The following is a 26,764-nucleotide window of genomic DNA, read 5'->3' as shown; positions in this document are numbered from 1 at the left end:
GTCTCGAACTCCTGACCTCATGTGATCCACGTGCCCTGGCCTCCCGAAGTGTTGGGATTATAGGCGTGTGCCACCGTGCTGGGCCTGGATGCTTTAATGACCTTCCTTTCTGTCACACAAAAGCCTTCGAATTAGGCTTATTGGGTCCATTTTACTGAGTAAGATGACTTGCTCAACCTCAGGCTCTTTATTTTTGTTGTTTTAATGTTAACGGGAACCACTTAACATTAAAGTTCGTTCTCTCCCTCTCCCTCTTCCGAAGGAAGAGAATGGTCCTCAATGGGGAATGTCAGTTGCAGCAAAGCAACTCCAGGAGCTGGCTTCTTGTTCTGGAGAGTGCCCCATGCCTCCTCTGCCTGGTTTCCTGTGCTTTACACGTCCAGAGAAGCTTCTGTAGCGATGAACCATAGAAACGGTGCCTCCAAGTGTCATCTTCAATTTCATGCTCTGAATTGAAAGTATAATCTGTGGTCGGGCACAGTGGCCCACGCCCGTAATCCTCGCACTTTGGGAGGCAGAGTCAGGCAGATGGCTGGAGCCCAGGAGTTTGAGACCAGCCTGGGAAACATGGCGAAACCCTGCCTCTACTAAAAACACAAAAATGAGCCGGGTGTGGTGGTGCACAATTGTAGTCCCGGCTCCTCGGGAGGCTGAGATGGGAGGATCAGTCTGACCCGGCAGGTCCAGGCTGCAGTGAGCCCAGATTGCACTACTAGACTCCAGCCTGGGAGTCAGAGGGAGACCCTGCCTCAGAAAGTGTCATCTTCAAACTCAAGCTCTTCGTGGGGGATGGGGCTGAAATCTGAGTCCGGTTCTGGCCGATACCAGTGCGACACCCACACACTTGCTGGTGTCCTGTTTCCATGGAGAACTCTTCACTTTGGAAGCATCCCTGACGTCTTCTTTTCCAACAAAAGCCCAGAGCCCGGGCCCTTCGGGGGCTGTCCCTTGTGGATCTTGATTTCTGAGTACTCGGTGGTGCTGGGGGCCTCCTGGTGCGCAGGCTCCCGAGGCCTCAGCCCTTGGAAGCTGAGGGAGGCGTAGTGGAGCTCCTGCTCCTCCCCGGGGTTGGGGGTGGCTGCACCTGGGGGCGGGCAGTCTTGGGAGCTGCCTGCTGGGCATTTGTGCTGGTGACCCTGAATGCAGCGGAGAAAGGGGTCAAATTAGGACCATGGGGGCTGAGAGAGGGCAAGGAGGATGCACGAGAGGACCTGGAAGCTAAGCGTTTCCTCTTTCACTTACTCCACAAACACTGGCTGGGCCCTCGTTCATTCACTCGTTCAGCAAATATTTGAGAACAAAAATGCCTGGCTCTTGGAAATTCACTGCCAGACTCAAAAACCTCACCACAATCACTGGGGAGACACTATTATCCCCATGATCAGATGGAAAGATGGAGGCTGAGTAAATACCCCAAACCCACACATCTAATCAGTGGTCAGGCCAGGATTCCCGTCCAGGTCTCCCTGAGTCCAGCACCTGCTGCCTTAGGGAACAGCTCCCCTGTGCCAGCCCCTGGATATTCCTGGAAGAACTAGGCAGACACCATGCCTGACCTCAGGCAGCTTGCATTGTGGAAGAAGAAGCAGACATTAAAGCTACAGTCGGCCGGGCATGGTTGCTCACACCTGTAATCCAAGCACTTTGGAGGCCAAGGCGGGCGGATCACCTGAGGTCAGGAGTTCAAGACCAGCCTGACCAACATGGTGAAATCCCGTCTTTAAAAAAAAAAAAAAAGCTATAGTCAATCAAGTTAGTATCTAATTGCAAATTGTGAATGGATGCCCAGGAAGGAGGAAGTGTGAGAAAGACAGGGATTTGCTGGGACCTGGACTGACCCAAGGGGCCTCTGAGGATCTACTCAGACACAGCTGTGAAATTGAGCTAGGCGCCAAGGAAACAAAGGTCATTGTAGGTAAAGGATTCACCTGCCCAGAGAAAGGTTTGGCCCTTTGTGCCCAGGTGCGGGGAGGGAACCTCTAACTTAGAGCCTTGCAGCATCCTGCTGGTAGGGGCATCCCTGTTCACCCAGGACCGCAGGCCATGCCACTAGTCTATGCCAGCACTGGGACTTACAGCGGGGCCTACGTGGCGTCAGTTTGGCTCTGCAAGGGCTGAAGAACTGAGGTCATCAGCAGGTGCCCTGTGCCTGCGTGACCCATCCCCAGCGAACGCGGGACCCAGCCTCAGGGGAGCTTCCCGGGTGGGCAGTGCGCCAACGCTCCAAGCTTCTGTCACACACCCTTGCCAGGAGAATTGGGTGCTGTTCCCGCAGCTCCAGTGGGAAAGGACACCCAGAAGCTGCGGATTTGGTCTCTCCTGGACCTGCCCTGTGCGCCTCTCCCCATCCCTGATTTTCATCTGTTATCGGTCACTGTATAAACTGTCACCACCAGGATCTCAGCTCTCAGTGAGTCCTAGGAGGCTATCCAACCTCGGAGTGCTCATGAGGACCCCACAACCACAGCTGCTGTCAGAAGTGAGGACGGGGACCCCAAGATTTGGAGTAGACAATAGTTATTTGGGGAAAGGTCTCTCTGGCATCCTGTGTTGAGGAGGAGAGATAGAAGGGAGGACAAAGGAGTCAGGGGTCCAGGGGGAAAGGAGGAGCAGGAGGTGGAGGGTCCATTGGAGCTGAGCACAGGTAGGGCGTGGACAGGACTGGGGGGGCCCTTGGCTCTGGGAGGGTATGTGGCAGCAGTGGGGAGAGCCCCTCGCGGATCATGGGCTGCATTGATGGGGACCCAGAAGCAAAACCTTATTCGGGGCACGATGATTCTGCAAGTCATCAAGAGGCATGGCCATGGCCGTCCAGGAGAGGGGAAAGGCCAAGGCCCCAGAGGACAGAGGCTGGGCTCTCAACCGGGAGATGGGCCCCACGGCAGAGGGCGTGTCCTGCTCAGCGGCTGCCATCTGGGTGGCTTCCTTCCTGCAGGTCTTCACCCTGAGGGAGGAGGCAGGGCCCTTCAGCCTCCAGGCTGGCCCAGGGCCCGGGGCGACTGCTGCCCCCACGGCTTAGTGGAGACTAGAAGGCTGTGGGGCCGGTGGGGTGGGGACAGGTCCACCAGGGGACTTTTTTATTTTGAGATGATGTCTTGCTCTATCGCCCAGGCTGGAGTGCAGTGGCTCGATCTCTGCTCACTGCAACTTCCCATGGGATGACTTCCACGGTGAGATCTGGGGACCCTCACAGATGGCCTGGATCACCGTTCCGGAGCAGACTTCTGCTCTGATCCTCTCACCCAACATGCAGTTCTTACACCCACTGCCCCACCCAGATTCCTGCAGCGGGGACTATCTGGGATTCTAGAACCCTCTCCCTTCCCATGCCCTACACTGTCAGCCCTCCTCAAGACAATGCTCACCTGAAGACGACGAGGCAGAAAGAGAGAGAGAGCAGGACAGCAATGCCAGCTCCCAGAGCGGCCCCCAGACCAAGTCCTCCCCTCCACTCCTGATTCCCTGCAGAGGAGTGGGGATTGGGATGATGCCCTCCCAGCCCTGAGACCCTCCTGCCCCTCCTCCCACAGACTTAAGAGCTCTGGGATTCTCCACCCCCACCTGCCACGGAGCAGGGACTGTGTTCCCATCCCTTCCTGCCATGCCCAGCCCCTCTCCCGACAACTTCATCTCTCTAGGATCCTGTCTCTTTCTCCCTGAGCCTCGGCCCCCCACAGCCCTCTCACCTTGTGGCAGCTTGAGGACAGAGCTGCTCTGGGCCCCGTGGACATTCCAGGCCTCACAGCTGAGCCTGAGGTGGGAGCTGAGTACCCCTCGGAGGCTCAGGGAGCTGTTGGCCCAGGGCCCGGCTGAGCTGGGGGTGACCTCGAAGGAGTCCCGGCTGCTGTTCCCCTCCAGCAGCTCCTCTCCAAGCCACCAGCGCAGAGAGGGGGCCGGGCTGGCCTGGGAGGAGCAGCTGCAGTGCAGACTCTCAGCCTCCCAGGAGCAGGAGGGGCCCAGTAGCTGTGGGGAGTCTGTGTGGAGGGAGGACAGGACTCAGCAGGGACCCCTTCCTGGGACCCAGGTGCCCCCTTTCCCCACTCACAGTGCACGGAGAGGCTGAGAGAGACATGCTGGGAGCCCAGTGGGTGCTGAGCGTGGCAGGTGAACTCTCCTTCGTGCTCCATTTGAACCTGAGGCAGCTCCAGGACCGCGGGGTCTGAGGGTGGGGAGGGGCTCAGGGTCTGTCCCCCCCGGGTCCAGCTCAGCCTGGCTGGGGGACTGCTGTGGGTGACACAGGCCAGGCGCAGGCTTTGGCCCTCCAGGACCGGGAGGGATGTGCCGTTCCCAAGGTTTTCCAGGACTAGAGAAGGAAGAGGCAGAATCAATGTGCAGCTTGGGGCACAGGGACCCTCCTGCATGGGGACAGATGCCTGGGCCCCCAGTTTAGCACCGAGAGGCCCTGGCTCCTCTGTCCCCTTTCCTACCTGTCCTGTTTGCTTGGGAAACCATCACTCTCAGGTTCTCTGGAGGATCTGAAATGGAGAAGGGACCGGCTCTAGATGGGCCAGGGGCTTCCCTCTGGGCAAAGGGAGCTGTCCTGGGAGACTGAGGTGGGGGAAGTGGGGGGATAGAAGGGCACAGCAGAATCACCCACTGAGTCTCAGACACAAACTGCATGAGTCTACACAGGTAAGAAGGTGGGTCCCCCCTAGGCCTGGGGTTCCAGGCCCCCTCAGCTCTGGAGCCCTGACTCTGCTTGTCTCAGTCCTTTCTTTGAACCAGTAGCCATAAGCTGGGGTAGACGCTGTCCAGTCCTTTTGGGAGTAGGACAAAGAGCAGGACACAGAGACACACAGGCCCTCGGGCACCGTCACTGACCTCTGCACTTGGATCCAGCCCCTGCGTCCCCACCCATCCTCCCCTCCCAGATGGACTCCGGGCCCCTGATGGGCACTCACACTGCACAGAGAGGTCCAGGGCTCGCTGCTGGGAGCCAAGCCTGTTCTCCGCTCGGCAGGTGTAGTGGCCTGAATCCCCGGCCTTCACCCGGGGAAGCTCCAGCCCCAGGGTTCTGGGGCCCCAGGGGTGGGACCAGGAGAGGACTCTGTCCTGCAGCACCCAGCTCAGCGTGGCGGGGGGCTGGCTGTCGGCAGCACAGAGGAGCCTCAGGAACTGGCCTTTCTGGGCTTCCAGATGTGTGAGATTTTCCTGGAGCTTCAGAGCTAGAGAGAGAGAGACAGAGAGAGAGAGAGAGAGAGAGAGAGAGGGAGAGAGAGAGAGAGAGAGAGAGAGAAACAGAGAAGGGCTAAGGAAGGAGCACATCCCCTCACCTCCATGAAAATGTTTCACTCCTAATAAGAGGACTGGCCTAGCCCCAGCCCGATGGCCCTTGGTACCTGGCGTGTTGTCACGGGAAATGCTGATAACAACGTCTCTGGGGGCGTCTGCAACAAGATGGTGAGCTGGCTTCAGGGAGGAACAATTGGTTCCTCACACCAGGAAAAAAGTTCCTCAGGGAAAAGAAAGTGGGACCATCCAGGGAAGACAAGTGACAGCCAGTGCCAGGGCTCACGCGTGTGGACAGAGGACCAGACGCCATTCCCATCCCCTCCCAGGGCTGTGCTGGCTTCCCGGGACCCCATGGCTTCCTCTCCCTGGACCCTCATGAGCTGGGAGCCGCTCACTGCCCTGCTGGGCTCCACCTCCCCACCCCCCGGGGGTCTGTCTGCAGGCCCCACAGTCCCAGGCCACACTCACAGGCCACGCAGAGTCGGACGGTACTCTGTGTGCTCACACCCGTTCTAGAGAAGTCCACGTGGCAGGTGAGGTTGGTGTCGTGGTCCTGGGGTCTGGGCGTGAAGCTGAGCACTGAGAAGTGGGGGCTGCTTGGTCTGGTTCTTTTAGAAGAGAGGGCAGCCCCCGTCCAGGAGAAAGAAGGGGCTGGACACTTCTTGAAAGCCCAGTTAAACACACAGATGACTGTCACTGGCTGCCCAGGCTCCAGGGTCTCGGGGATGTAGACATCAGGCTTCTGAGTCAGGGCTGGGACAGAGACAGGGTGGGGGGTGCTAGTGCTGCAGGGGTCCCCGAGAGCCCTCTCTGCTCAGCCCATGCCCAGGGTCCCTCCCCAGTGTGAGAGGCAGGAGTTCCCACCCCATTCCATACCTGTTACTTTTAGATGGAACCCGTTAAAGTTGAATTTCACATAGCTTCCCCTCTCCACCCGAAAGTAGTACACTCCCGTGTCCTGCATCTGCGCGTCTCTGACCACCAGGGAGCAGCTCCCCTTGCCGGGGTCCCCCATGAGCTGGAATCGGTCCCGTGTGCTCATGTCCACCTCTTGATTTGGGTTGTTTGTGGCCACAAGAGCACGGGTATATGTGTTGGTCATTACTTTGAACCAGTAGCCATGAGCGGCAGTAGACTCATTCCAGCCATCCCGGGGGTAGGAGAGGTTGCAAGGCATGAAGACACACAGGCCCTCCTGCACCGTCACCAGCCTCTGCACTTGAAGACTGTAACTGGAGCCCTGGTTCAGGAACCCTGGGGAGATGCAGAGGCTCAGCGGCAACCCCAGCCCTTGCAAGGGAACCCCAGCTGCCGACCCCACTCACCCTCCCCCAGCATGGGCAGCAGCAGGGACAGCAGCAGCATCTCTGGACTCTGGGGCTGGGCCTGTCCTGAGACCATCTGGCTCCTGGGCTGGCCTGGCTGGGAAGGAAACTCCTCTGGAAGGAAGCCTGGTGGAGGGGCAGTGACCACTGGCAGAGGAGGAGCCTGGGGAACCGCAAGGCCCTGAAAGATCCCCTCCCAACTTCTCCTTTCTCAGGGAAAGCAGCAGGGCAGAGGGCATAAGGACCTGCCCCAAACCAGGAAGGAGCCACCCTGGGCAGCCTTGGGGGTGGGCAATGCTAGCAGGGGACTGTCAGGGGACACAGGTGAGTTATGGCTGCAGGTGAGGTGATGAATGCAGAGTCCCATTCATTCATTCATTCTCCAGGGGGCCATGGGACACTGGAAGAGTCTGTGAGGATGCTGATTTATGGTGGGGGCTTTGTACCATGTATTATTGCTGTACCTCCACAGAGGGTAAAAACTAGGTCAGCCATACAGGCAATCGGTCACATCCATGTGACCAGCCCCCAGTAAAAACTCCGAACAGCAAGGCTCTGGCAAGCTTGTCTGGGTGGCAATACTTGGTGTATGCTGTCACTCATCCTTGCTGCAGGCATTAAGCATTTTCTGTACGACTTCACTGGGAAAGGTCACCTGGAACCCCATACATGGTCTCTTCTGGATCCTGCCCTATGAACCTTTTTCTTTTGTTGATTTTTATTTATTTATTTGAGACAGTCTCACTCTGTCACCCGGGCTGGAGTGCAATGGCGCAATGTCAGCTAACTGCGCCTGGCCATCTCCAGTTTTATTTCTTTTTTTTTTTTTTTTTTGAGACGGAGTTTCGCTCTTGTTACCCAGGCTGGAGTGCAATGGCGCGATCTCGGCTCACCGCAACCTCCGCCTCCGGGGTTCAGGCAATTCTCCTGCCTCAGCCTCCTGAGTAGCTGGGATTACAGGCACGCGCCACCATGCCCAGCTGATTTTTTGTATTTTTAGTAGAGACGGGGTTTCACCATGTTGACCAGGATGGTCTCGATCTCTTGACCTTGTGATCCACCCGCCTCGGCCTCCCAAAGTGCTGGGATTACAGGCGTGAGCCACCGCGCCCGGCCTCCAGTTTTATTTCTAATTGACTTCATTTGAATCTTCTTTTCTTGGTTAATCTAGCTAATGGTCTATCAATTTTGTTTCTAATTTCCAAGAACCAGCTTTCTGTTTCATTGATTTCTGTATTTTTTGTTTCAGTTTCATTTAGTTCTGCTCTGATCTTTGTTACCTCTCTTCTTTTGCTAGCTTTGGGTTTAGTTTGTTCTTGTTTCTCTAGTTCCTTGAGATGTGACATTAGGTTGTCAATTTGTGATCTTTCAGGCTTTTTTTGTTGTTGTTGTTGTTGTTGTTGTTGAGACAGAGTCTTGTTCTGTTGCCCAGGCTGGAGTGTAGTGCTGCGATCTTGGCTCACTGCAACCTCTGCTTCCTGGGTTCAAGCGATTCTCCTGCCTCACCCTCCCAAGTAGCTGGGATTACAGGCGCCTGACACCATGCCGGGCTAATCTTTGTATTTTTAGTAGAGACGGGGTATCGCCATGTTGGCCAGGCTGGTCTCGAACTCCTGACCTCAGGTGATCCCCCCTCGGCCTCCCAAAGTGCTGAGATTACAGGTGTGAGCCACTGTGCCTGGTGTTAGACATTTTGATACAGGCATTGAGTGCTATAAAGTTTCCTGTTAGCACTGCTTTTGCTGTATTCCAGAGGTTTTGGTAACTTGTATCACTATTACAGTTTATTTCAAAGAATTTTTAAATTTCCATCTCGATTTCATTGTTAACCCCCAAATCATTCAGGAGCAGATTGTTTAATTTCCATGATTTGTATAGTTTTGAGGGTCCCTTTTGTAGTTGATTTCTAGTTTTATTCCACTGTGGTCTGAGAAGATGCTTGTTATGATTTTGATTTTTAATTTGTTGAGACTTGTTTGGTGGCCTGTCAGATGGTATCTTGGAGACTGTTCCATGTGCTGATGAGGAGAATGTATTTTCTGCAGTTCTTGGGAAGAATTTTCTGTAAATATCTGTAATCTGTTCCATTTGTTCTAGAGTGTAGTTCTATTCATTTTTTTTTTTTTTTTTGAGACAAATTCTTGCTCTGTCACATAGGCTGGAGTGCAGTGGCATGATCTGGGCTCACTGCAATCTCTACCTCCTGGGTTCAAGTGATTCTCCTGTCTCAGCCTCCTGAGTAGCTGGGATTACAGGGGTGCACCACCATGCTCAGCTAATTTTTGTATTTCTAATAGAAATAGGGTTTCACCATGTTTGCTAGGCTAATCTTGAACTCCTGACCTCAAGTGATCCACCTGCCTCGGCCTCCCAAAGTGCTGGGATTACAGGTGTGAGTCACCACAGCTGGCCAAGGATGTAATTTTAATTTTTTTTTGAGACAGTGTCTTGCGTCTTGCTCTTTCATCCAGGCTGGAGTGCAGTGGCACGATCTTGGCTCACTGCAATCTCTGCCTCCTGGGTAGCTGGGATTATAGATGTATACCACTAGGTCTGGCTAATTTTTTGTATTTTTAGTGGAGACGGGGTTTTGCCATGTTGGCCAGGCTGGTCTCGAACTCCTGCCCTCAAGTTATCTGCCCACCTTGGCCTCCCAAAGTGCTGGGATTACAGGCGTGAGCCACCGCGCTCGGCCTGATTTTAATGTTCATAGTTTACTGGAGCCTAATTCAGCTCTTGGTGCTTTCAGGGGTGAAGATTCTGTATGAGTTCCTTGGTTAGGGAGGGTCTGTGTGTGCTGCCTTTCTCAGCCGCCGGTTGTAGCAGCAGTGTGCTCAGTGTATGAGCAAGTTCACTGTCTCCTGTGGGGTTGGAATGGAAGAGGTATTTTTAAGCTTACCTCATTCCACTGTGGTGCGCACTTTTTAATTAATTTATCTTTTTCCCCAGTATTTGATTCACTGGGTTGAATAGTTAAGGCTTCAGGTCGGTAGGGGAGGGTCCCTGGGTAGAAAAGAGCTGTGGCTGAAGCAGTGGGTAAAGGCAGTACCCACTGGCAAGCCGAGGCCCCAGCCTTGACACAGGTGACCTGGGGAGCTCTTAGTGACATGCACTGCAGTTTGTTTTTGACAGGATTTCAATCTATCTCCCAGGCTGGATGGTGCACAGGGGTGTGATCACAGATCGCCGTGGCCTTGACTTCCCTGGCTCAAGTGCTCCTCTTGCTTCAGTCTCCCAAGTAGCTGGGATCACTGGCACATGCCACTGCGCCTGGGTAATTTTTGTTTTCTGTAGAGTTGGGGACCCCCTTTGTTGCTCAGGCTAGTCTCCAACTCCTGGCCTCAAGGGATTCTCCAACCTTGGCCTCTCAAAATGCTGAGATGACAGCCACAAGCCACCACGCCTGGCCATTTCCTTCCTTGTACTAATTTTGCCTTTTCTCCTTCCTTGTTCCTTGGGGTGCATTGTTTTTTGTTTGTTTTGAGACACAGTCTCGCTCTGTTGCCCAGGCTAGAGTGCAGTGGCACGGTTTCAGTGCATTGCAACCTCTGCCTCCCAGGTTCAAGCGATTCTCCTACCTCAGCCTCCTGAGTAGCTGGGATTATAGGCTTGTGCCACCATGCCCGGCTAATTTTTGTATTTTTAGTAGAGATGGGGTTTCACCATGTTGGCCAGGCTGGTCTCAAACCCCTGACCTCAGGTGATCTGCCCACCTTGGGCTCCCACCTCAGGTGGTCCGCCTGCCCGCTAGAATTACAGGAGTGAGCCAACATGCCCCTCCAGGGGTGCATTCTTATACTGTATATTTGAATTCTATTTTTTTGAAGTAGGCATTTGTTGTTATAAACTTCACTCCTGGCACAGCTTTTGCTGTATCTCACAGGTTTTGGTAGGTTGTATTTCCATCTTCATTTCTATAAAAAACATTTTTTTTTTAGACGGAGTCTCACTCTGTCGCCCAGGCTGGAGTGCAGTGGCGTGGTCTCAGCTCACTGCAACCGCCACCTTCCAGGTTCAAGCGATTCTCCTGCCTCAGCCTCCCAAGTAGCTGGGACTACAGGTATGCACCACCACGCCCGGAATTTTTTTTTTTTTTTTTTTTTTTTTTTTTTTTTTAGTAGAGATGGGTTTTACCATGTTGGCCAGACTAGTCTCCAACGCCTGATCTCAGGTGATCTGCCCGTCTTACCTCCCAAAATGCCGGGGTTACAGGCGTGAGCCACCACTCCTGGCCTCAAGAAACATCTTGATATTCCTCTTAATTTCTTCCTTGACCCAGAGGTCACTCAGGGGCATGTTGTTTAATTTCCACATATTTGTACATCTTCTGAAGTTCCTCTTATTAATCACTTCTAGTTCCATTTCCATTGTGGTCTGAGAAGATGTTTAATAGGATTTCAACTTCTATAAATGTCAGATTTCATTTGAAGCCTAACATATGGTGTATCCTGGAGAATGTTTCATGTGCCAAAGGGAAGACTGCGTTCCTCAGCTGTTGGACAGGGTGTCCTGCAAACATCTCTCAGGTCCCTTTAGTCTAAAATGCAGTCGAAATCCAAAGTTTTGGCCGGGCACGGCGGCTCACGCCTGTAATCCCAGCATTTTGGGAAGCCAAGGCAGGTGGATCACCTGAGGTCAGGAGTTCAAGACCAGCCTGGCCAACATGGTGAGACCCCCATCTCTACTAAAAATACAAAAATAAGCTGGACATAGTGGTGCACGCCTGTAATCCCAGCTACTGGGAGGCTGAGGCAGGAGGATTGCTTGAACCGGGGAGGCAGAGGTTGCAGTGAGCCGAGATTGTGCCACTGCCCTCCAGCCTTGGCGACAGAGTGAGATGTCTCAAAAAAAAAAAAAAAAGTCCAAAGTTTCTTTGTGAATCTTCTGTCTAGACGATGTGTCTAATGCTGAGAGTGTGGGATCCACGTCTCCAGCTATGACTGTATTGGAGTCTGTCTCTGCCTTTACGTGTGCTCTAGTGCAACGTGCATATCGATTCAGTTCCATGAAGTTCTATCTTCTTGCTGAATTGATCCTTTCATCATTACACAATCACCTTTTTGTCTCTTTTCAGTGTTTTTGACTGAAAGTCTATTTTGTCTGGCCTAAGTACAGCTACCCCTGCCTGCTCTCTTGGTTTCTGTTTGCATGAAACATATTTTTCAATCCCTTTCAGTGAATATGTCTTTATAGGTGAGTGACTTTCTTATAGGTAGCATATAGTTGGGTTATAATTTTGTAAATCCATTTAGAAAAACATCAAATTACATCCATAAATGTGCACAATTATTATTTGCTAATTAGAAATACAAAATGTGGTAAAATACACATAACATAAATGTACGACTTTAACACCCCCCTTTTGTTTTGTGATGGAGGACCACTCTGTTGCTCAGGCTGGAGTGCAGTGGTGTGATCTTAGCTCACTGCAACCTCCGCCTCCTGGACTTAATCAATTCTCATGTCTCAGCCTCCCAAGTACCTGGGACTACAAGTGAGCAACACCACGCCCAGCTAATTTTTGCATTGTGAGTAGAGATGGGGTTTCACCATGTTGGCTAGGCTGGTCTCAAACTCCTGACCTCAGGTGATCCACCTGCCTCAGCCTCCCAAAGTGCTGGGATTATTGGCATGAGCCACTGTGCCTGGCCACAATAGAGTCTTCAAAGATACAGAATACAAGTATTCACACCATCACAGCTCCCATCGATGGGAAAACTGATGTTGGAAGACTTAGAATCTCCCACTGGAAAAGACTCTATGGGGACAATATGGTGACCCCATTGTGCAGAGACAGGGTGGTCACCACCTACTTGTGGAGGGGGGGAGGAGAGGCTGCCTGTGCACCCCACCTGGTGCCCACATCTCTCCTGTCCCAGAATCCCACTCCTGAAATCCACAGCCTGTGACTCAGGGGTCTGGCCAGATGGGACCCATTGTCACTTTGCAGAAAGTGTCATCTCAGGGGAAGGGTAAGACAGGAGACAGATGGGGGCATGAGCCCAGCTTGGGGCGGGAATCTGGGAGAATCTCCTGCCCCTGCTGGCCTCCCAGGGTCCAGGAGTGGGTGGTGGAATTCCCAGGGCTGACCTGGCCCTGACGGTGTCTGGGTGTGAAGTTCCTCCTCTCAGGAGGTCACTGTCTCAACCTCACCCCTGACTTCCTGTGGAGACTCCCCTAAGTCCTGAGCTCTCAGTTCCTTAGAGAAGCTGAAGGAACAGACGTTCCCTGGAACCTTCAACCCCAGACATGCTGCTGCTGCTGCTGCCCCTGCTGTGGGGAGGGCGGGGGTGGAGGGACAGGGACAGCATGGGGATGGTTACACGCTGCAAGTACAGAGGCTGGTGACAGTGCAGGAGGGCCTGGGTGTCCATGAGCCCCGCTCCTTCTCCTACCCAGGGGACAGCCAGACTAATTCTCACCTGGTTCATGGCTACTGGATCTGGGCAGGGACCAATACAGACTGGGACACTCCAGTGGCCACAAACAACCCAGACAGAAAAGTGGGGGAGGAGGCCGGGGGCGGTGGCTCACGCCTATAATTCCAGCACTTTGGGAGGCCAAGGCAGGTGGATCACGAGGTCAAGAGATCAAGACCATCCTGGTCAACATGGTGAAAACCCGTTTCTACTGAAAATACAAAAATTAGCTGGGCATGGTGGCGCACGCCTGTAGTCCCAGCTACTCGGGAGGTGAAGGCAGGAGAATTGTTTGAACCCAGGAGGTGAAGGTTGCAGTGAACAGAGATCATGCCACTGCACTTCAGCCTGGTTAACAAGAGCGAAACTCTGTCTAAAAAAAAAAAAAATAAAAGGAAAAGAAAAGTGGGGGAGGAGACCCAGGGCCAATTCCAACTCCTTAGGAACCGGCAAACTAATGACTACTCCCTGGTCATCAGAGACGCCAGCCAGAGGGACAGTAATTCCTACCTGTTGCGGGTGGAGAAAGGAAGTGTGAGATGAAATTACAAGCAATACCAGCTCTTTGTGCGTGTGAAAACAGGGAAGGCACAGGCTCCAGTAGTGGCCACAAGGAAGGTCATGGGGGCTGCAGGCCAGGGCTGGGACAGACTCCCTCCTAGGTGGGAGTTGGCGGTAAAGGGACTCCAGGTGAGGGGAGGAGCTGGATCAGAGCCTGAGCTTCCCCAGGGTCACGCCTTGACCGCTCTTCCTGATCTTGCGTCCCCCTCTCCTTACCAGCCCTGACTCACAGGCCCGACATCCTCATCCTGGGGACCCTGGAGTCCGGCCACCCGAGGAACCTGACCTGCTCTGTGCCCCAGGCCTGTGAGCAGGGAGTGACCCCCATCTTCTCCTGGATGTCAGCTGCCCCCACCTCCCTGGGGCCCAGGACCTTCCACTCCTTGGTGCTCATGATCACCCCACGGCCCCAGAACCACGGCACTAACCTCACCTGTCAGGCGACGTTCCCTGGAGCTGGTGTGACCACAGAAAGAACCATCCAGTTCAATGTCTCTGTGAATGCTGGGCCAGGACGCCCGGAACCCTGAGGGTGTGGAAGGAGGGCAGGGCTGAGCCAGAGCTTAAAGTTGGGGACCTGGTAGCCAAAGAGGAGAGCTTCCTTCTCTGTTTCCATGGCTCCTTGCAGGGAAGGCCCCATGCCCAATGTCCCTCTTCAGGGATGTGGAGGCGGCCACCTCTTTCCACCCTAGATGCTCCACAGAATGTGGCCATCAGCATCTTCCAAGGCAACAGCACAGGTAGGAAGGAGTTTGTCCTGCCCTCTCCAGGGCTGGATGGAAGCAGAGAGGGGGACCAATATGAAAAGCCTGACCCCTACAATCCTTACAGCATAAAGTGAGGATGAGAGATTACGGCAATAAAGGCAGGCCAGCCTTGGGGAGGGGCATGAGGAGGCCCCACAGACTTCACCGCCCTGAGCCGAGTCTCTGCTCACCCACATCCTCTGTGGCCACATCCACAGGAGCCGCCACACCCCTCTCTGACGTTTCCCTACCAGCAGCTCCTCTGTGGTCCAGGAATCGTACTTGTTTGCCACGTTGCTGTCCCCAGCCCCTGCTCTTCCTGCTTTGGGACAGCCTGGGCAGCCCCAGGGAAGTGGTCTGGGCTGCTCTGAAGGCCTGAGGCCCTCACTCTACTAGTCACTCCTCAGAGCTAGTGTGGACCCCAGAGGAGGAGAGGGACACCAGCACCCAACTTCCCACCTGTCTTTGCGCCTTTCTCCCCAGAGCTCTCAAGATTCTGCAAAACACCTCGTTCCTTCTGGTCCTGGAGGGCCAGGCTCTGTGGCTGCTCTGTGATGCTGATGGCAACCCCTGCACACCTGAGCTGGTTCCAGGGCTCCTCGCCCTAAACACCACCCTGGTCTCCAATATGAGGGTCCTGGAGCTGCCCTGCATAGGGTCTGCAGAAGAAGGAGGCTTTACCTGCTGAGCTCAGCACCCTCTGGGTTCCCTGCAAATGTCTCTGAGTCTCTGTGTGCACTGTGAGTGTGGGGACAGCTGGAGCAGGAACTGGATGGTATAAGCGGGGAACAGGCCCCCTGCTGAGTCCACCCCTACCCTGGTGGAAGAGCAGGAGTTCCATTACGCCCCCTTCAACTTCCAGGGGCTGAGGCCCCGGGAGCCTGCGGGCCAGGAGGCCCCCAGCACCACTGAGTACTCAGAGATCAAGATCCACAAGGGATAACTTCCGAGGGGCCCGGGCTTTGGGCTTTGGCTGGAGAGGGAGATGTCAGGGAGGTTCCAAAGTGGAGTTCTCCATGGGAACAGGACATCAGCAAGTATGTGGGAGTCGCGCTGGTGTGATGGCCAGAACTGGACTCAGATTTCTGCCCCATCCAAGACTAATAGTTCGAGCAAGTTACTTTACTCTTCACTTTCCTCCCCTGTGAGGTGGACACAGTAAACCTAACTCGCAGGGTTCTTGTGGGCATGAGGAAGAAATTAACATAAAGCAGCCAACAGGGGAGAGTCTCATCTGAGTCACGCCTCTTCCCAGGGTAGCCCATGAGGTAGAAAGGTCTGATTATCCACCTGTAGTCCCAGCTACTCAGGAGCTGAGGCAGGAGAATCACTTGAACCCGGGAGGCGGAGGTTGCAGTGAGCCTAGATTGCGCCACTGCGCTCCAGCCTGGGTGACAGAGCAAGACTCTGTCTCAAAAAAAAAAAAAAAAAAAAAAAAAAGAAAGGTCTGATCATTCCGGCCCAAATGGGAACCTCTCTGCAGGGCAGGTCCAGCTTCAGAGCTCCCAGAAGCCTTGGCTGGGGCTGGGGCTGGGGCTGGGGCTGTCCTTGGGCTGCGTTGTAGCTCAACTGATTCTCTCTCTGCCGCTCCCACTCCCCCCACTGCCCTTATGGATCCCGGGGCATCTTGGAACCTCAACCTCCATATTTTACCACACACAGATAATCATCCATTATCTGAAATAAATTATGTCTGAATCACATACCTCTATCATTAATTATATTTCCCCAATGATTTTGTTCCGTTCAGCAGTGTCCTTTTTTTTTGGAGATGGAGTCTTGGTCTGTCACCCAGGCTGGAGTGCAGTGGTGCAATCTCAGCTCACTGTAACCTCTGTCTCTTGGGTTCAAGTGATTCTCATGTCTCAGCCTCCTGAGTAGCTGGGATTACAGGCGCGTGCCACCATACCTGGATAAATTTTGTATTTTTGTTAGAGACGGGGTTTCACCATGTTGGCCAGGCTGGTCTTGAACTCCCGACCTCAGGTGATCCACCGGCCTTGGCCTCCCAAAGTGGTGGGATTATAGGCGTGAGCCACAGCACCCAGCCAGCAGTGTCTTCTTTTTGCAGGATTCTCTTATAAAATTCCTTGCAGTTGGAGTCTGTGTTCCACTCACATTCTAACAGGGTGCTGGCGGTGGTCACATTCAACTTCTTTCCTCCTCCTTCCGTTGAACATGCGTTAGAAAGAAACCACAGGCACTGCATACGCAAGATGAGGCAATTCCCCGAACAGCCTGCTATGGTGTCAGCCGCGCTGCTGTGGGCTCCGCACATCTCATCTGCTGGGGCGCACTGCTGCAACTTTCATGTGGAACTTGCTTTCCATGTGTCACTTAGCTATGGGGATACATCCTGAGAAATGCATGCTTAGGTGATTCTGTTGTGTGAGCATCCTGGATGTGCTTACACAGTCCTAGATGGTGCAGCCTACCACATGTCAAGGCTATACGGTATAGCCAATTGCTCCTAGGCTATACACCTGCATAGCATGTTTCTGTACTGAAAGCTGTAGGCAATTATAACACAGGGAATATGTTAGTAAAAAACAGAGGAGGTTTAGTAAAAATATGGCATAATAGCTAAAAATGGGTCAGGTGAGGTGGCTCACACTTGTAATCACAGCACTTTGGGTGGGTGGATCACATGAGGTCAGGAGTTCAAGACCAGCCTGGCCAACGTGGCAAAACCTCATTTCTACCAAAAATACAAAAATTAGCTGGGCATGGTGGCTGGCGTCTGTAGTCCCAGCTACTCGGGAGGCTGAGGTAGGAGAATCGCTTGAACCTGGGAGATGGAGGTTGTAGTAAGTAAGCCAAGATCGCACTACTGCACTCCAGCCGAGGCAACTGAGCAAGACTGTCTCAAAAACAAGACCACCACCATTGGCTGGGCGCGGTGGCTCACGCCTGTAATCCTAGCACTTTGGGAGGCTGAGGTGGGTGGATCACCTGAGGTCAGGAGTTCAAGACCAGCCTGGCCATCATGGTGAAGCCCCATCTTTAAAAAAAAAAAAAAAAAAAGTACATAAAAAAAAGATCACCACCATCACCATAATATCTGACTAAATCTAAGCCAGGGCTCCATTTTGGGGCAGAGGGCAGGGTGTGAGTGTGGGGGACAGGGAATGGGCTCCAGCCAGCATCAGCTCCATGTCCTGGTGGCACCTGAGCCATTCCCACTCCCATCATCTAACCCTGATGACAACGCCCTCCTCTCAGACCCTGGGGGATGAGCTGCCAAAGTCCACGAGGGTTCAGAACCTGGGCTCTGGAGATAGAAGATACTGGGCTCAGAGAAGTGGGGCCACTGCCCAGGCTTTCCCTGGGCTCCGTCCACTGTCTGAGCAGGGTCAGGTTGGGCTGGTTATGCTGGCAAAGATAGGGGAGGAGGACGCACGGGCTGTGGGGACCTTGGGGCACTTGACTGGGCACTGCTCCAAGGTATGGAGGACGGAGGCTGGTGTTGACATTGTAATGCTGACCCGTCTGCTCACCCGATTCGAGTGCTGAAGGGCGGCTGATGCCCCTAATCTTTTATAGACTTGTGAAAGAAAAATAAATAGTAAGTCAAGCTGGGAGCTGCTTAGGGCAAACCTGCCTCCCATTCTATTCAAGGTTACCCCTCTGCTCACTGAGATAGCTGGATATCTGAATGCCTCCTTTGGAAAGGCTAATCAGAAACTCAAAAGAATGTAACTGTTCCTCTTTCATTTATCTGTGACCTGGAAGCCCCCTCCCCACTTCAGGTCTTCCCACCTTTCCAAATGGAACCAATGTACTTCTTATATATATATCAACTGATGTCTCATGTGTCCCCAAAACTCAGCTGTGCCCCAACCACCCTTGAGCACATCATCAGGACCACCTGAGGCTGCATCACTGGCCCGTGTCCTCAACCTTGACAAAATAAACTTTCTAAATTAATGGAGACCTGTCTCAAATTTTGGGGGTTCACAGACTCATGTGCAACAAGAGGTCTAAGCAGGACAGGTTCAGGGGGGTTTTCTTGTTGTTAGCGAATGTCCCCTTCTGGAAAGGGGCGCACACACCTGCTTTCAGCCAGGAGATTGTAAGAGGTTCCCTGATCCCACCCGCTACTCTTGAGCAGGATTTATCAGTACAGGAGAGTCAGGGCGTCTGACACCACTTCCTCCCTTACCTGGCCTCCGATTCTCCACACTGCATGTGGAAAACAAGTAGTTTAGACAGTTCCTCTTCAAAGAGTTTCACTTTGTTACAAACAAGGTGTTCTTCTCCAGAGGCCTTTACTTGCTTGTACTGTCTGTCCTGAAGTCTTATTTCCCTGTTCTTTGTCTAAAGTAATCTTGCCTGCCAATCTATCAGCCCCTCCGGCCCTGCTGTGCTCAGGCATGCCCGCCAAGAAACCACCCCCTCCCTGCTGTAACAGCTTTCCCCACTGAAACTGTTCTTCCCTGCACTCTTCAAATTAGCTAGTCATGTTTGGCTTAGACTGTGCGGCCCGACCCCAACCAATAGGGGAATGACACAGCAGCTAAGGCCAACTGCGTTAGGAATTAAAAACCCTTGCTCTCCTGTGTCCAATGTGCTCTCACCATTGCTGCATCCATGAGACACACCCTTCTATAGAATTAGATTCGCCTTGCTGAGAAAATTTACGTTGAAGTGCTAGTCTTTTGCAGCACTGGAAATTTGTTTCTAAAAATGCATGATCTGAGCTACTCAAAAGAAAAAAAAAATCAGAGAGGTGGGTTTAACTTATCTTCCTCCTCCTTTTTTTTTTTTTTTTTTTGGGAAACAGTCTCCCCTCTTTCCCGGGGGTTGGGGTAGAGTGGCGATCACATGGCTCACTGCAGCCTCAACGTGCTGGGTTCAAGTGATCCTCCTGCTTTGGCCTCCTAGGTAGCCGGGACTACAGGCATCCACCACCATGCCTAGCTGATTTTTAAATTTTCTGTAGGGATAGGTTTCATCCTGTAGCCCACGCTGGTCTCAAACTTGTGGGTTCAAGTGATCCTCCTGTCTTGGCCTCCCAAAGTCTGAGATTACAGGTGTGAGGCACCGCTCCTAGGCCCCAAAAGAACTTCTTTTGCAGACACTGGGTCCTCAAACTCCGCTAAAACAATTTATTACCAAAGCACAGAGGTGTCAAGAGTAGGAGGGGTCCCCCCTGGGGGCCGGCCCAACCCCATCCAGCCTTGCTAGGACACTGGCTATAGGGCAGGCCACGAGAGAAGGAACTTCACATTTGCTGGAGGGAAACTGGGGACTTCCCTGAGGCTAATCAGGACTGATGAGTATCCCAAAACCAGTGGCAGGAATGCACATTCCAGAGCTTGTTCTAGAAGCTTATCTGTGTTTAACAGCAGGCCTTGAGTCACATTGCTTCATTTTTTTTTTCTGTTGCACACTGCAAATGGAAAGTTCTGGAAGACAATAAAAATGGCTGTGAGTGTCTCATTCATTCAAGGAACACCCTCTATGCTCTTACTTTGTGCCAGGCACCTTCTAGGTACTGGGGATGTCATCATGACCATATGGGATGGGGAACCTCTGCTGGGTTTAGGACACAGAAGAGGGCAGAGACTACACAGTAAACACAGGCTTCCCTCCAGATGGGAACAAGGGCTGTGTGGAAACAGGTGACGTGATGAGCAAGTGGGTGGGAGGCGGTGAGGATGCCTCACGGAGGATGGGGAAGGCCTTGGGTCTTCAGCAGCAGCAGGTTCGTAAAACCAGGATGAGGGGAGCTTTCCAGACCTCAGGATGGTAAGGGCAGAGGTGTTCCAGGGTGGGGTCCAGCTTGCCCTGGTCTAGAATCCAAGGGAAGCGGGTGTGGCAGGCGCATCGTGCACGGGGAAGGAAGGGAGCTCAGCCTCGGGCCAAGGCAAGGAGCTGCCATGGAGCTGAGGCGGGGCGACCTTCAAGGTCCTAGAAGATCACCAGGTTCCTTAAATGCCATCTCCACATCTCCCAACCAAGGGGCTGAGCGAGTGGCCTCCAGGGAGCGTGTGGGTATGAGATAGTGGAGATCCTGGAAGGGCCGTCAGGTGTCGGGTTCTAAACGCCCTTTGTCCTGGGTGACAGGAAGGCAATGTGAGACAGCGCGGCACTGACGGGAAGCCTGGGCTCGCTCCACCGATAAACAGGATGGAGCCTCTGCCCTGTGCCATGCCAGAAAAGCAGAGACGTTAGAGTCAGATGCAACCCTGCCCTCCAGCACCCGCTGCCAGCAGGAGGCTGTGACAAGTGACCCCATGGTCGACCTCGTCCAGGACTGAAGATTTGGAGGAGGATGCTGAGGAGCGAGGGTGTTGGGGAGGACTCCAAGCTGTCTGGCCTGGACAACTGGGTGCACAGAGGAGGAGCTGTCTATTGAGCTGGAGGGGTGGGGAAGGAGTGAGCCTGGCTCATCACGTCATGACTTCACTCTTGGGGCGGCTGGCTGAGGCAGAGAGCCTGCTACTCCACCACAGAGAAAAGAGCCTCCATCCCTCACCACCGGCTCAGGCTGTGCACAGGCGCTCTGTGAAGCGCTCGGCACACACGTGTCAGCTCATGCTTCAGCCTCAGGTATAAGGAAAGGTTGCGGGAATGAAGAAGCACGTGTAATCAAAGCGCCCATAGGAAGGTGGCTGCGCAGGGAGACAGCCTGCCAAAAGGAGATGCTATTCAAGACCAGGACCTCGCAGTCGCGGCGCTGCTGACCACTGGGGCCAGGGGACTCTGTGGGGGGGGGCAGAGGTGAGGACCGTACTATGTGTCGCAGGATGTCAGGAAGCATCCCAGCCTCTACTGTCCTGCATCCTGATAACCAAAAATGTCTCCAGACACTGCCAAATGCCCCCTGGGGTGGTGCCCAGTTAGAAAAGCACTTCGCTTTGGTTCCGGCCAATCCTGATGAGAGAAAAGAAAACTCCGGGAGAGAGAAGGGGCCTGGAGCTTCTGCTCCTCTTCAGGACGCATCTCTGCACCCTTGCCAAAACATACTGCGAAGTTAGTCTGTCTCTGACCTTGCAAAAATTCCTGTACACTTACACACAGTGCTGATGGGAGTAAAGCCATCTAGTTATCACAGTCAAGATGACAGCTCCATCCACAGATGGCATGCACCAGCCAGGCTGTGCACACGGGCAGCACTGTTTGTAAAATAAAAATCTGGGAAACTAAGCAAACGCCCAGCCGCTGGCTGTGAAGAGTGTCCGTCACCCACATGATGGGGTAGTGTGTATGCTATGAACAAAACCTGAAGGCACGAAGCAGCTGTCTTTTGTGTATGGGGGCCTAGAGGGCCAGGCCAAAGGAAAGTAGAGACTACAGGTGTCCGGGTAGAAGGACAGAGGGAGTCACAGATGCAAGAAGGGACAGGGGAAGATGGCGAGAGACAGACAGATGCTATTTCTGAGGCCCTGAATCTGGTCATGCCTTAAGCTCCCCCTTAGAATTTTCTAGCTACAACAGCCAATCAACCCCCTTTTTCTTAAAGCCAAGTTGAGCTGGGTTTCTGCTGCTTGCTATTCCTGATGGCTGGAAAGTTCAAGGACCCTGTGGAGAAACCCAGTGTCTCCCTGGGAAGCTGGTCCCTGGTATGAATGTGGAACAGCCTCTGGGAAGTGTCCCCTGGAGCCTGGGGCAGGGGTGGGGGAAGGCAAGGGGTGAGAGGGCTTCAAACTCACAAGCTCTTCCCACCTGGGTTCCGCCTAGGGCACCATCGGGAGGTCAATGGGGTCATATGGCGACACATGCAGATCCTGCAGAATGGCTTCCAGGCTGTTCCTCAGCACGGCGTAGGGCGGCTTCTTGTCGTACTCGAGGGCCATCACCACCTTCAGGTACTTCTGCAGAGTCTCTGTGGTCAAGACAACCCCCAGCAAGGAAGAGCCTAAGAGGTGTCCCCCAACCCTGAGCCTGGGGTCTGTGCCCAGAGGTGGAGGGCTGGGGGACTGAGGAGGATGAGGGTCTCGGCAAAAGTGCCCATTTGCTTGGTGCCTGGCATTGCCAGAGGACTTAAATGTTTTGTTTCCGACACAGGCACCAGTAGTTCTTGGGCATGAACGCCCAAGAACTCATCACTCAGTTTCAACAATGACCACCTCACAGCCAATCTCATTTCATCAAAACCCTTCCTCTGGCCTGCAGTGTTTTAAAAGCAAATCCCAGCTAGCAATGCAGTCCACCCGAATATAAGTACTTACTTAGTATGTACCTTTAAAGCGGACAGGCCCTGCCTCATCTCTACCTCCAACCTCTGATTGACAGCTTAAAATCCTTAGAGGCCCAAGATTTACAGAGACAGAACTGGAGGGTAGCACCACTCAGGCAGCTGAGCCATGATCTGAACCCAGGGATTTAAATAATTCAAAAATGAGCCTTAGAGCGCCTGAGGGGACAAGATATCTGTTTCTGTCTGTCCATTTCTGCCTCCGGCTTGAAGAAAAACATCAACACTCTTCAGAAGGGCACTGCAAAAGACAGCAGCAATGACGAACACTCCCAAGCCCAAATAAAATAGCGCAAATATCCAGTAACAGGGCCTGGATTTACAAGCTATGATGCGGCCAAACCATGAACGTCGTGCAGCTGTCAATAACAGCTGTAGAGCATCTATAAGCAAGGGCATGAAGGATGGCCCCAGGGTTAAGTGAAAAAAGCAAGAGGTAGGCCAGGCGCGGTGGCTCATGCCTATAATCCTAGCACTTTGGGAGGCCGAGGCGGGTGGATCACGAGGTCAAGAGATCGAGACCATCCTGGTCAACAAGGTGAAACCTCGTCTCTACTAAAAAAATACAAAAAATTAGCTGGGCATGATGGTGCGTGCCTGTAGTCCCAGCGACTCAGGAGGCTGAGGCAGGAGAATTGCTTGAACCCAGGAGGCGGAGGTTGCGGTGAGCCGAGATCGTGCCATTGCACTCCAGTCTGGGCAACAACAGCGAAACTCCGTCTCAAAAAAAAAAAAAAAAAAAAGCAAGAGGTAGAATGAGACATATGTAAGGTGAGCCCACTTTTTGGTCATAAAAATGGCTGGGCACAGTGGCTCATACCTTGTAAACCCGGCACTTTGGGAGGCCAAGGTGGGGGGATCACTTGAGGTTAGGACTTTGAGACCTGGGCAATATGGTGAAATCCTGCTTCTACTAAAAATACAAAAATTAGCTGGGTGTGGTGGCAGACACCTGTAATCCCAGCTACTTGGGAGGCTGAGGCACAAGAATGACTTGAACCTGGGAGGCAGAGGCTGCAGTGAGCCAAGATCACGCGACTGCACTCCAGCCTGGGTCTCAAAAACAAACAAACAAACAACAAAACAAAGCACAAGAAAAACCCAAAATAGTTTTGTGAAAAACAACAGTATAATAGCTATGTATTTGTCTGTTTGCTGTACGGAGAAGAATGTGGTGTGTGGGTCTGTAGTCCCAGCTGCCTGGGAGGCTGAGGTGAGAGGATGTAGGAGTACTGACAGCAGACTGCAGAGATTGTTTGCAGAGGTGGTGACAGCTCCTCCCATCCCTGTATGAACAACCCTTCGCCATGTGACTCTGTTGCTTCTCCACTCCTGAGGGGGGAGTCTGTTTACCCATCTCGAGTCTGGACCAGCCTTGTCTTTTATTTTGATCCAGAAGATGTGGCGGAGGTGATGCTCTGGGACTCCCATGCTCTGTGGCTTCCATTATTACCCTCTTGAAAAGCTGTCCTCATACTCCAAGAATGTTAAGAAAAAAAAAAAAAAGAAAAGCTGTCCTGATACCAAGTGAAGATGCTGTCTACCCTACTTGGAGGCTGCATGAGCCCGTGGTGCGGAGATGAGTCATCCCAGCTGAGGCCTCTTACACCTGCCAGTGGCAAGCCAGTACTGACCACCATGTAGGAGAGTGAGGAGCCACCTGAACCCTCCAGCCTCAGTACGGCCACCAGATAGCTGCACTGGCATGAATGTCACTTACTAAGACAAGCGGAACAACCTCCTGGCTTCAAGCGATTCTTGTGCCTCAGACTCCCAAGTAGCTGGAGTTATAAGTGTGCACTACCACATCTGGCTAATTTTTGTATTTTTAGTAGAGATGGGGTTTCACCATGTTGGCCAGGCTGGTCTCAAACTCCTGGCCTCAAGTGATCTACACACCTTGGCCTCCCAAATTGCTGGGATTACAGATGTGAGCCACTGCACCTGGCCCATATGATATTGCTATTTGTAGTTATTTTGAGGGCCCTTCCTATTTTCCACAGTGACTGTACCAGTTTACATTCTCAATACGGTCTGAGAGTTCCCTTTTCTCTGCATTCTTACCCAGATTTGTGATTTTGTCTTTTTTGGAACAGTCTTCCTAACTGGGGTGAGATGACACCTCATGGAGGTTTTGAGCTGCACTTCTCTGATTAGGGATGTTGGTCAGTTTCGCATGTATTTGTTGTTCGCATGTGTATGTCTTCTTTTGAGAAATGCCTGTTCAGCTTATGTTTGACCGTACATTTTGGGTGGTTGGTTATGAAGTAATAGGTAACTGACACATACACTCACCACACCACTAACATGAACGGGGAGATCACTCTTCAAAGTATGGCTGGGATGGGGCAGGGAAGGGAAACGAACTTTTACTGTTACATATTTCCGTTTGGTTTATTTTAGAAGCAAATATTATATTGGTACTTAGACTGACACCCAATAAAGAAAAGAAGGAGGAAGTTTATAAGACCACAAAGGTGGAGGCATTCTAAATGTTTCCCAATGAGGAAGTGGTTAAGTGAATTAGGGTATAGGCATGGATGGCTTGTGGTGCCCACAGACAGACAGACAACTGTTTTCAAACATTTTAAAACTGAGGCCTAAATTAGAAACACACTTTACATTAAAACCTGGTTTTCACATGCATACAAATATGTACCTCAGAAACCAATAATCACAAGCAACTCTTTAATTCCTGCAAGGCACTCATATTTTTTACCTGTTCTTTTTAATTTTTAAAATCCTGTTCCAGACCCAGTAAATTGCTTTCATGACTGACTAATAAGCCACAATCATGGTTTAAAAAATACTGATATTGGCCCGGTATGGTGGCTCATGCCTGTAATCCCAGCAATTTGGGAGGATAAGGTGGGTGGATCACTTGAGATCAGGAGTTCAAGACCAGCCTGGCCAACATGGTGAGACCCCATCTCTACCAAAAGCACAAAAAAATTAGCTGGGCATGGTGGCAGGTGCCTATAATCCCAGCTACTTGGGAGGCTGAAGCAGGAGAATTGCTTGAACCTGGGAGGCAGAGGTTGCAGTGAGCTGAGATCACGCCACTGCACTCCAGCCTGGGTGACAGAGTGAGACGCCGTCTCAAAACAAAAACAAAAACAAAACTGATATTATGTGTATTTTGAGATAATTTAAAAAATACTGACAAAATTCTACAAGCATCAACATAGAAAATCTCCAAGATTTTTTCTTAAATTAAAAAAAAAGCAAGATGGGGACCAAGATGCATAATATGATTATATTTAAAAATTAAGTGTGTGAGGCCAGATGCAGTGGCTCATGCTTCTAGTCCCATTACTTTGGGAGGCCGAGGTGGGTAGATCAGTTGAGGTCAGGCGTTTGAGACCAGCCTGGGCAACGTGGTGAAACCCCATGTCTACTAAAAATACAAAAAATTAGCCAGGTATAGTGATGCACACTTCTAATCCCAGCTACTTGGGAGGCTGAGGCATGAGAATCATTTGAACCAGAGGCAGAGGTTGCAGTGAGCTGAGATTGCTCCACTCCTCTCCAGCCTGGGTGACAGAGCAAGACCCTGTCTTAAAAAAAAAAAAATTACCCTGTCTTCAAAAAAATTGTGTTTCTGTTTTGTTCTTGTTCAGAGGCACTTGTAAATTTTTTTGACGATTTTTGTCTTTCTACAATGGGTACATATTACAAATGCAATTTGGAAAACTTTTTTTTTTTTTTTTTTTTTTTTTTTGAGACCGAGTTTCGCTCTTGTTACCCAGGCTGGAGTGCAATGGCGCATCTCGGCTCACCGCAACCTCCACCTCCTGGGTTCAGGCAATTCCCCTGCTTCAGCCTCCTGAGTAGCTGGGATTACAGGCACGTGCCACCATGCCCAGCTGATTTTTTTGTATTTTTAGTAGAGACGGGGTTTCACCATGTTGACCAGGATGGTCTCGATCTCTTGACCTTGTGATCCACCCGCCTCAGCCTCCCAAAGTGCTGGGATTACAGGCTTGAGCCACCGCGCCCGGCCTACTGGAAAACTTAAAAAAAAAAAACAAGGGGTGTAAGGAGAGGCCACCCCAAGATGGATCTGAGCCACGAGGTCCCACCTATTCCCACCTCCTTCAGGACATACCTGAGGGCCTGATCCAGGTACCGCAGGGTCCCACGAAGGGCCCCGGCTTATCAAGAAACCTGAAGAGACAGAAGCACATGTGAAATGTCTTTTAGGGAAAGAAGAGCAACTTTTTAAAACAGATCGCCTAAGATATATACACAGTCCACTCTGCCATCCAGGGTAGTTAT

At 52.2% G+C, this 26,764-nt stretch overlaps 2 protein-coding genes, 1 non-coding gene and 1 pseudogene across 15 annotated transcripts in view; 1 reads left to right on the top strand and 3 right to left on the bottom strand.

The window, feature by feature from the left end:
• Nucleotides 1-216: 216 nt before the first annotated feature.
• On the bottom strand, nucleotides 217-435 carry LOC116540862. Its single transcript, XR_004264614.1, has one exon. It is a non-coding gene; the product is annotated as a small nucleolar RNA U3 (small nucleolar RNA).
• Nucleotides 436-664: 229 nt separating this feature from the next.
• On the bottom strand, nucleotides 665-7,289 carry SIGLEC11 (sialic acid binding Ig like lectin 11). 4 transcript variants are annotated; one of them, XM_032264472.1, is made up of 11 exons: nucleotides 6,558-7,285; nucleotides 6,109-6,486; nucleotides 5,701-5,985; nucleotides 5,340-5,387; nucleotides 4,902-5,165; nucleotides 4,428-4,475; nucleotides 4,046-4,303; nucleotides 3,687-3,974; nucleotides 3,366-3,462; nucleotides 2,790-2,944; nucleotides 665-1,136 (listed from the first exon to the last, which is right to left on the bottom strand). In XM_032264472.1, exons 1-11 carry the CDS (start codon nucleotides 6,631-6,633, stop codon nucleotides 772-774), a joined length of 2,262 nt encoding a protein of 753 aa, XP_032120363.1. In that variant the 5' UTR covers nucleotides 6,634-7,285; the 3' UTR covers nucleotides 665-771. The 4 variants fall into 4 exon arrangements, with proteins under 4 accessions (XP_032120363.1, XP_032120366.1, XP_032120364.1 ...); XM_032264474.1 differs by having other exon boundaries at nucleotides 806-1,136; nucleotides 2,758-2,944; nucleotides 6,558-7,283; XM_032264475.1 differs by lacking the exon at nucleotides 4,428-4,475 and having other exon boundaries at nucleotides 4,046-4,159; nucleotides 6,558-7,289.
• Nucleotides 7,290-13,298: 6,009 nt separating this feature from the next.
• Nucleotides 13,299-15,226, top strand: LOC116540790 (annotated as a pseudogene).
• A 4,142-nt stretch (nucleotides 15,227-19,368) lies between these two features.
• Nucleotides 19,369-26,764, bottom strand: part of VRK3 (VRK serine/threonine kinase 3) — a 49,826-nt gene continuing 42,430 nt past the window's right edge. For 8 of the 10 annotated variants that reach the window (XM_032264463.1, XM_032264462.1, XM_032264466.1 and 5 more), the window contains 3 exons: nucleotides 26,595-26,653; nucleotides 21,942-22,114; nucleotides 19,369-19,691 (listed from right to left, as the gene is read on the bottom strand). In XM_032264463.1, the coding sequence (XP_032120354.1) occupies nucleotides 21,966-22,114; nucleotides 26,595-26,653 (208 nt within the window). In that variant the 3' untranslated portion in view covers nucleotides 19,369-19,691; nucleotides 21,942-21,965. The remainder of the gene's footprint in view (nucleotides 19,692-21,941; nucleotides 22,115-26,594; nucleotides 26,654-26,764) is intronic. The other 2 variants (XM_032264468.1, XM_032264467.1) reach the window with 1 other exon arrangement.

Source organism: Sapajus apella, unplaced genomic scaffold (assembly GCF_009761245.1).
Source record: "Sapajus apella isolate SASKATOON/1434 unplaced genomic scaffold, GSC_monkey_1.0 scaffold144, whole genome shotgun sequence".
Classification (NCBI taxonomy): domain Eukaryota; kingdom Metazoa; phylum Chordata; class Mammalia; order Primates; family Cebidae; genus Sapajus; species Sapajus apella.
Note: the sequence above shows the minus strand (reverse complement) of the source record. Positions and strands in the feature narration are given on the sequence as shown.

Bases quoted from the DNA above. Each gene is read 5' to 3' on its own strand.
- SIGLEC11 (XM_032264472.1), bottom strand. From the start codon at position 6,633: ATGGTCTCAGGACAGGCCCAGCCCCAGAGTCCAGAGATGCTGCTGCTG. The intron at 6,487-6,557 runs GTGAGTGGGGTC...GCATCTCCCCAG, and splicing joins GCTGCCCATGCTGGGGGAGG to GGTTCCTGAACCAGGGCTCC. The intron at 5,166-5,339 runs GTACCAAGGGCC...CTCTCTCTCTAG, and splicing joins TTCCCGTGACAACACGCCAG to CTCTGAAGCTCCAGGAAAAT.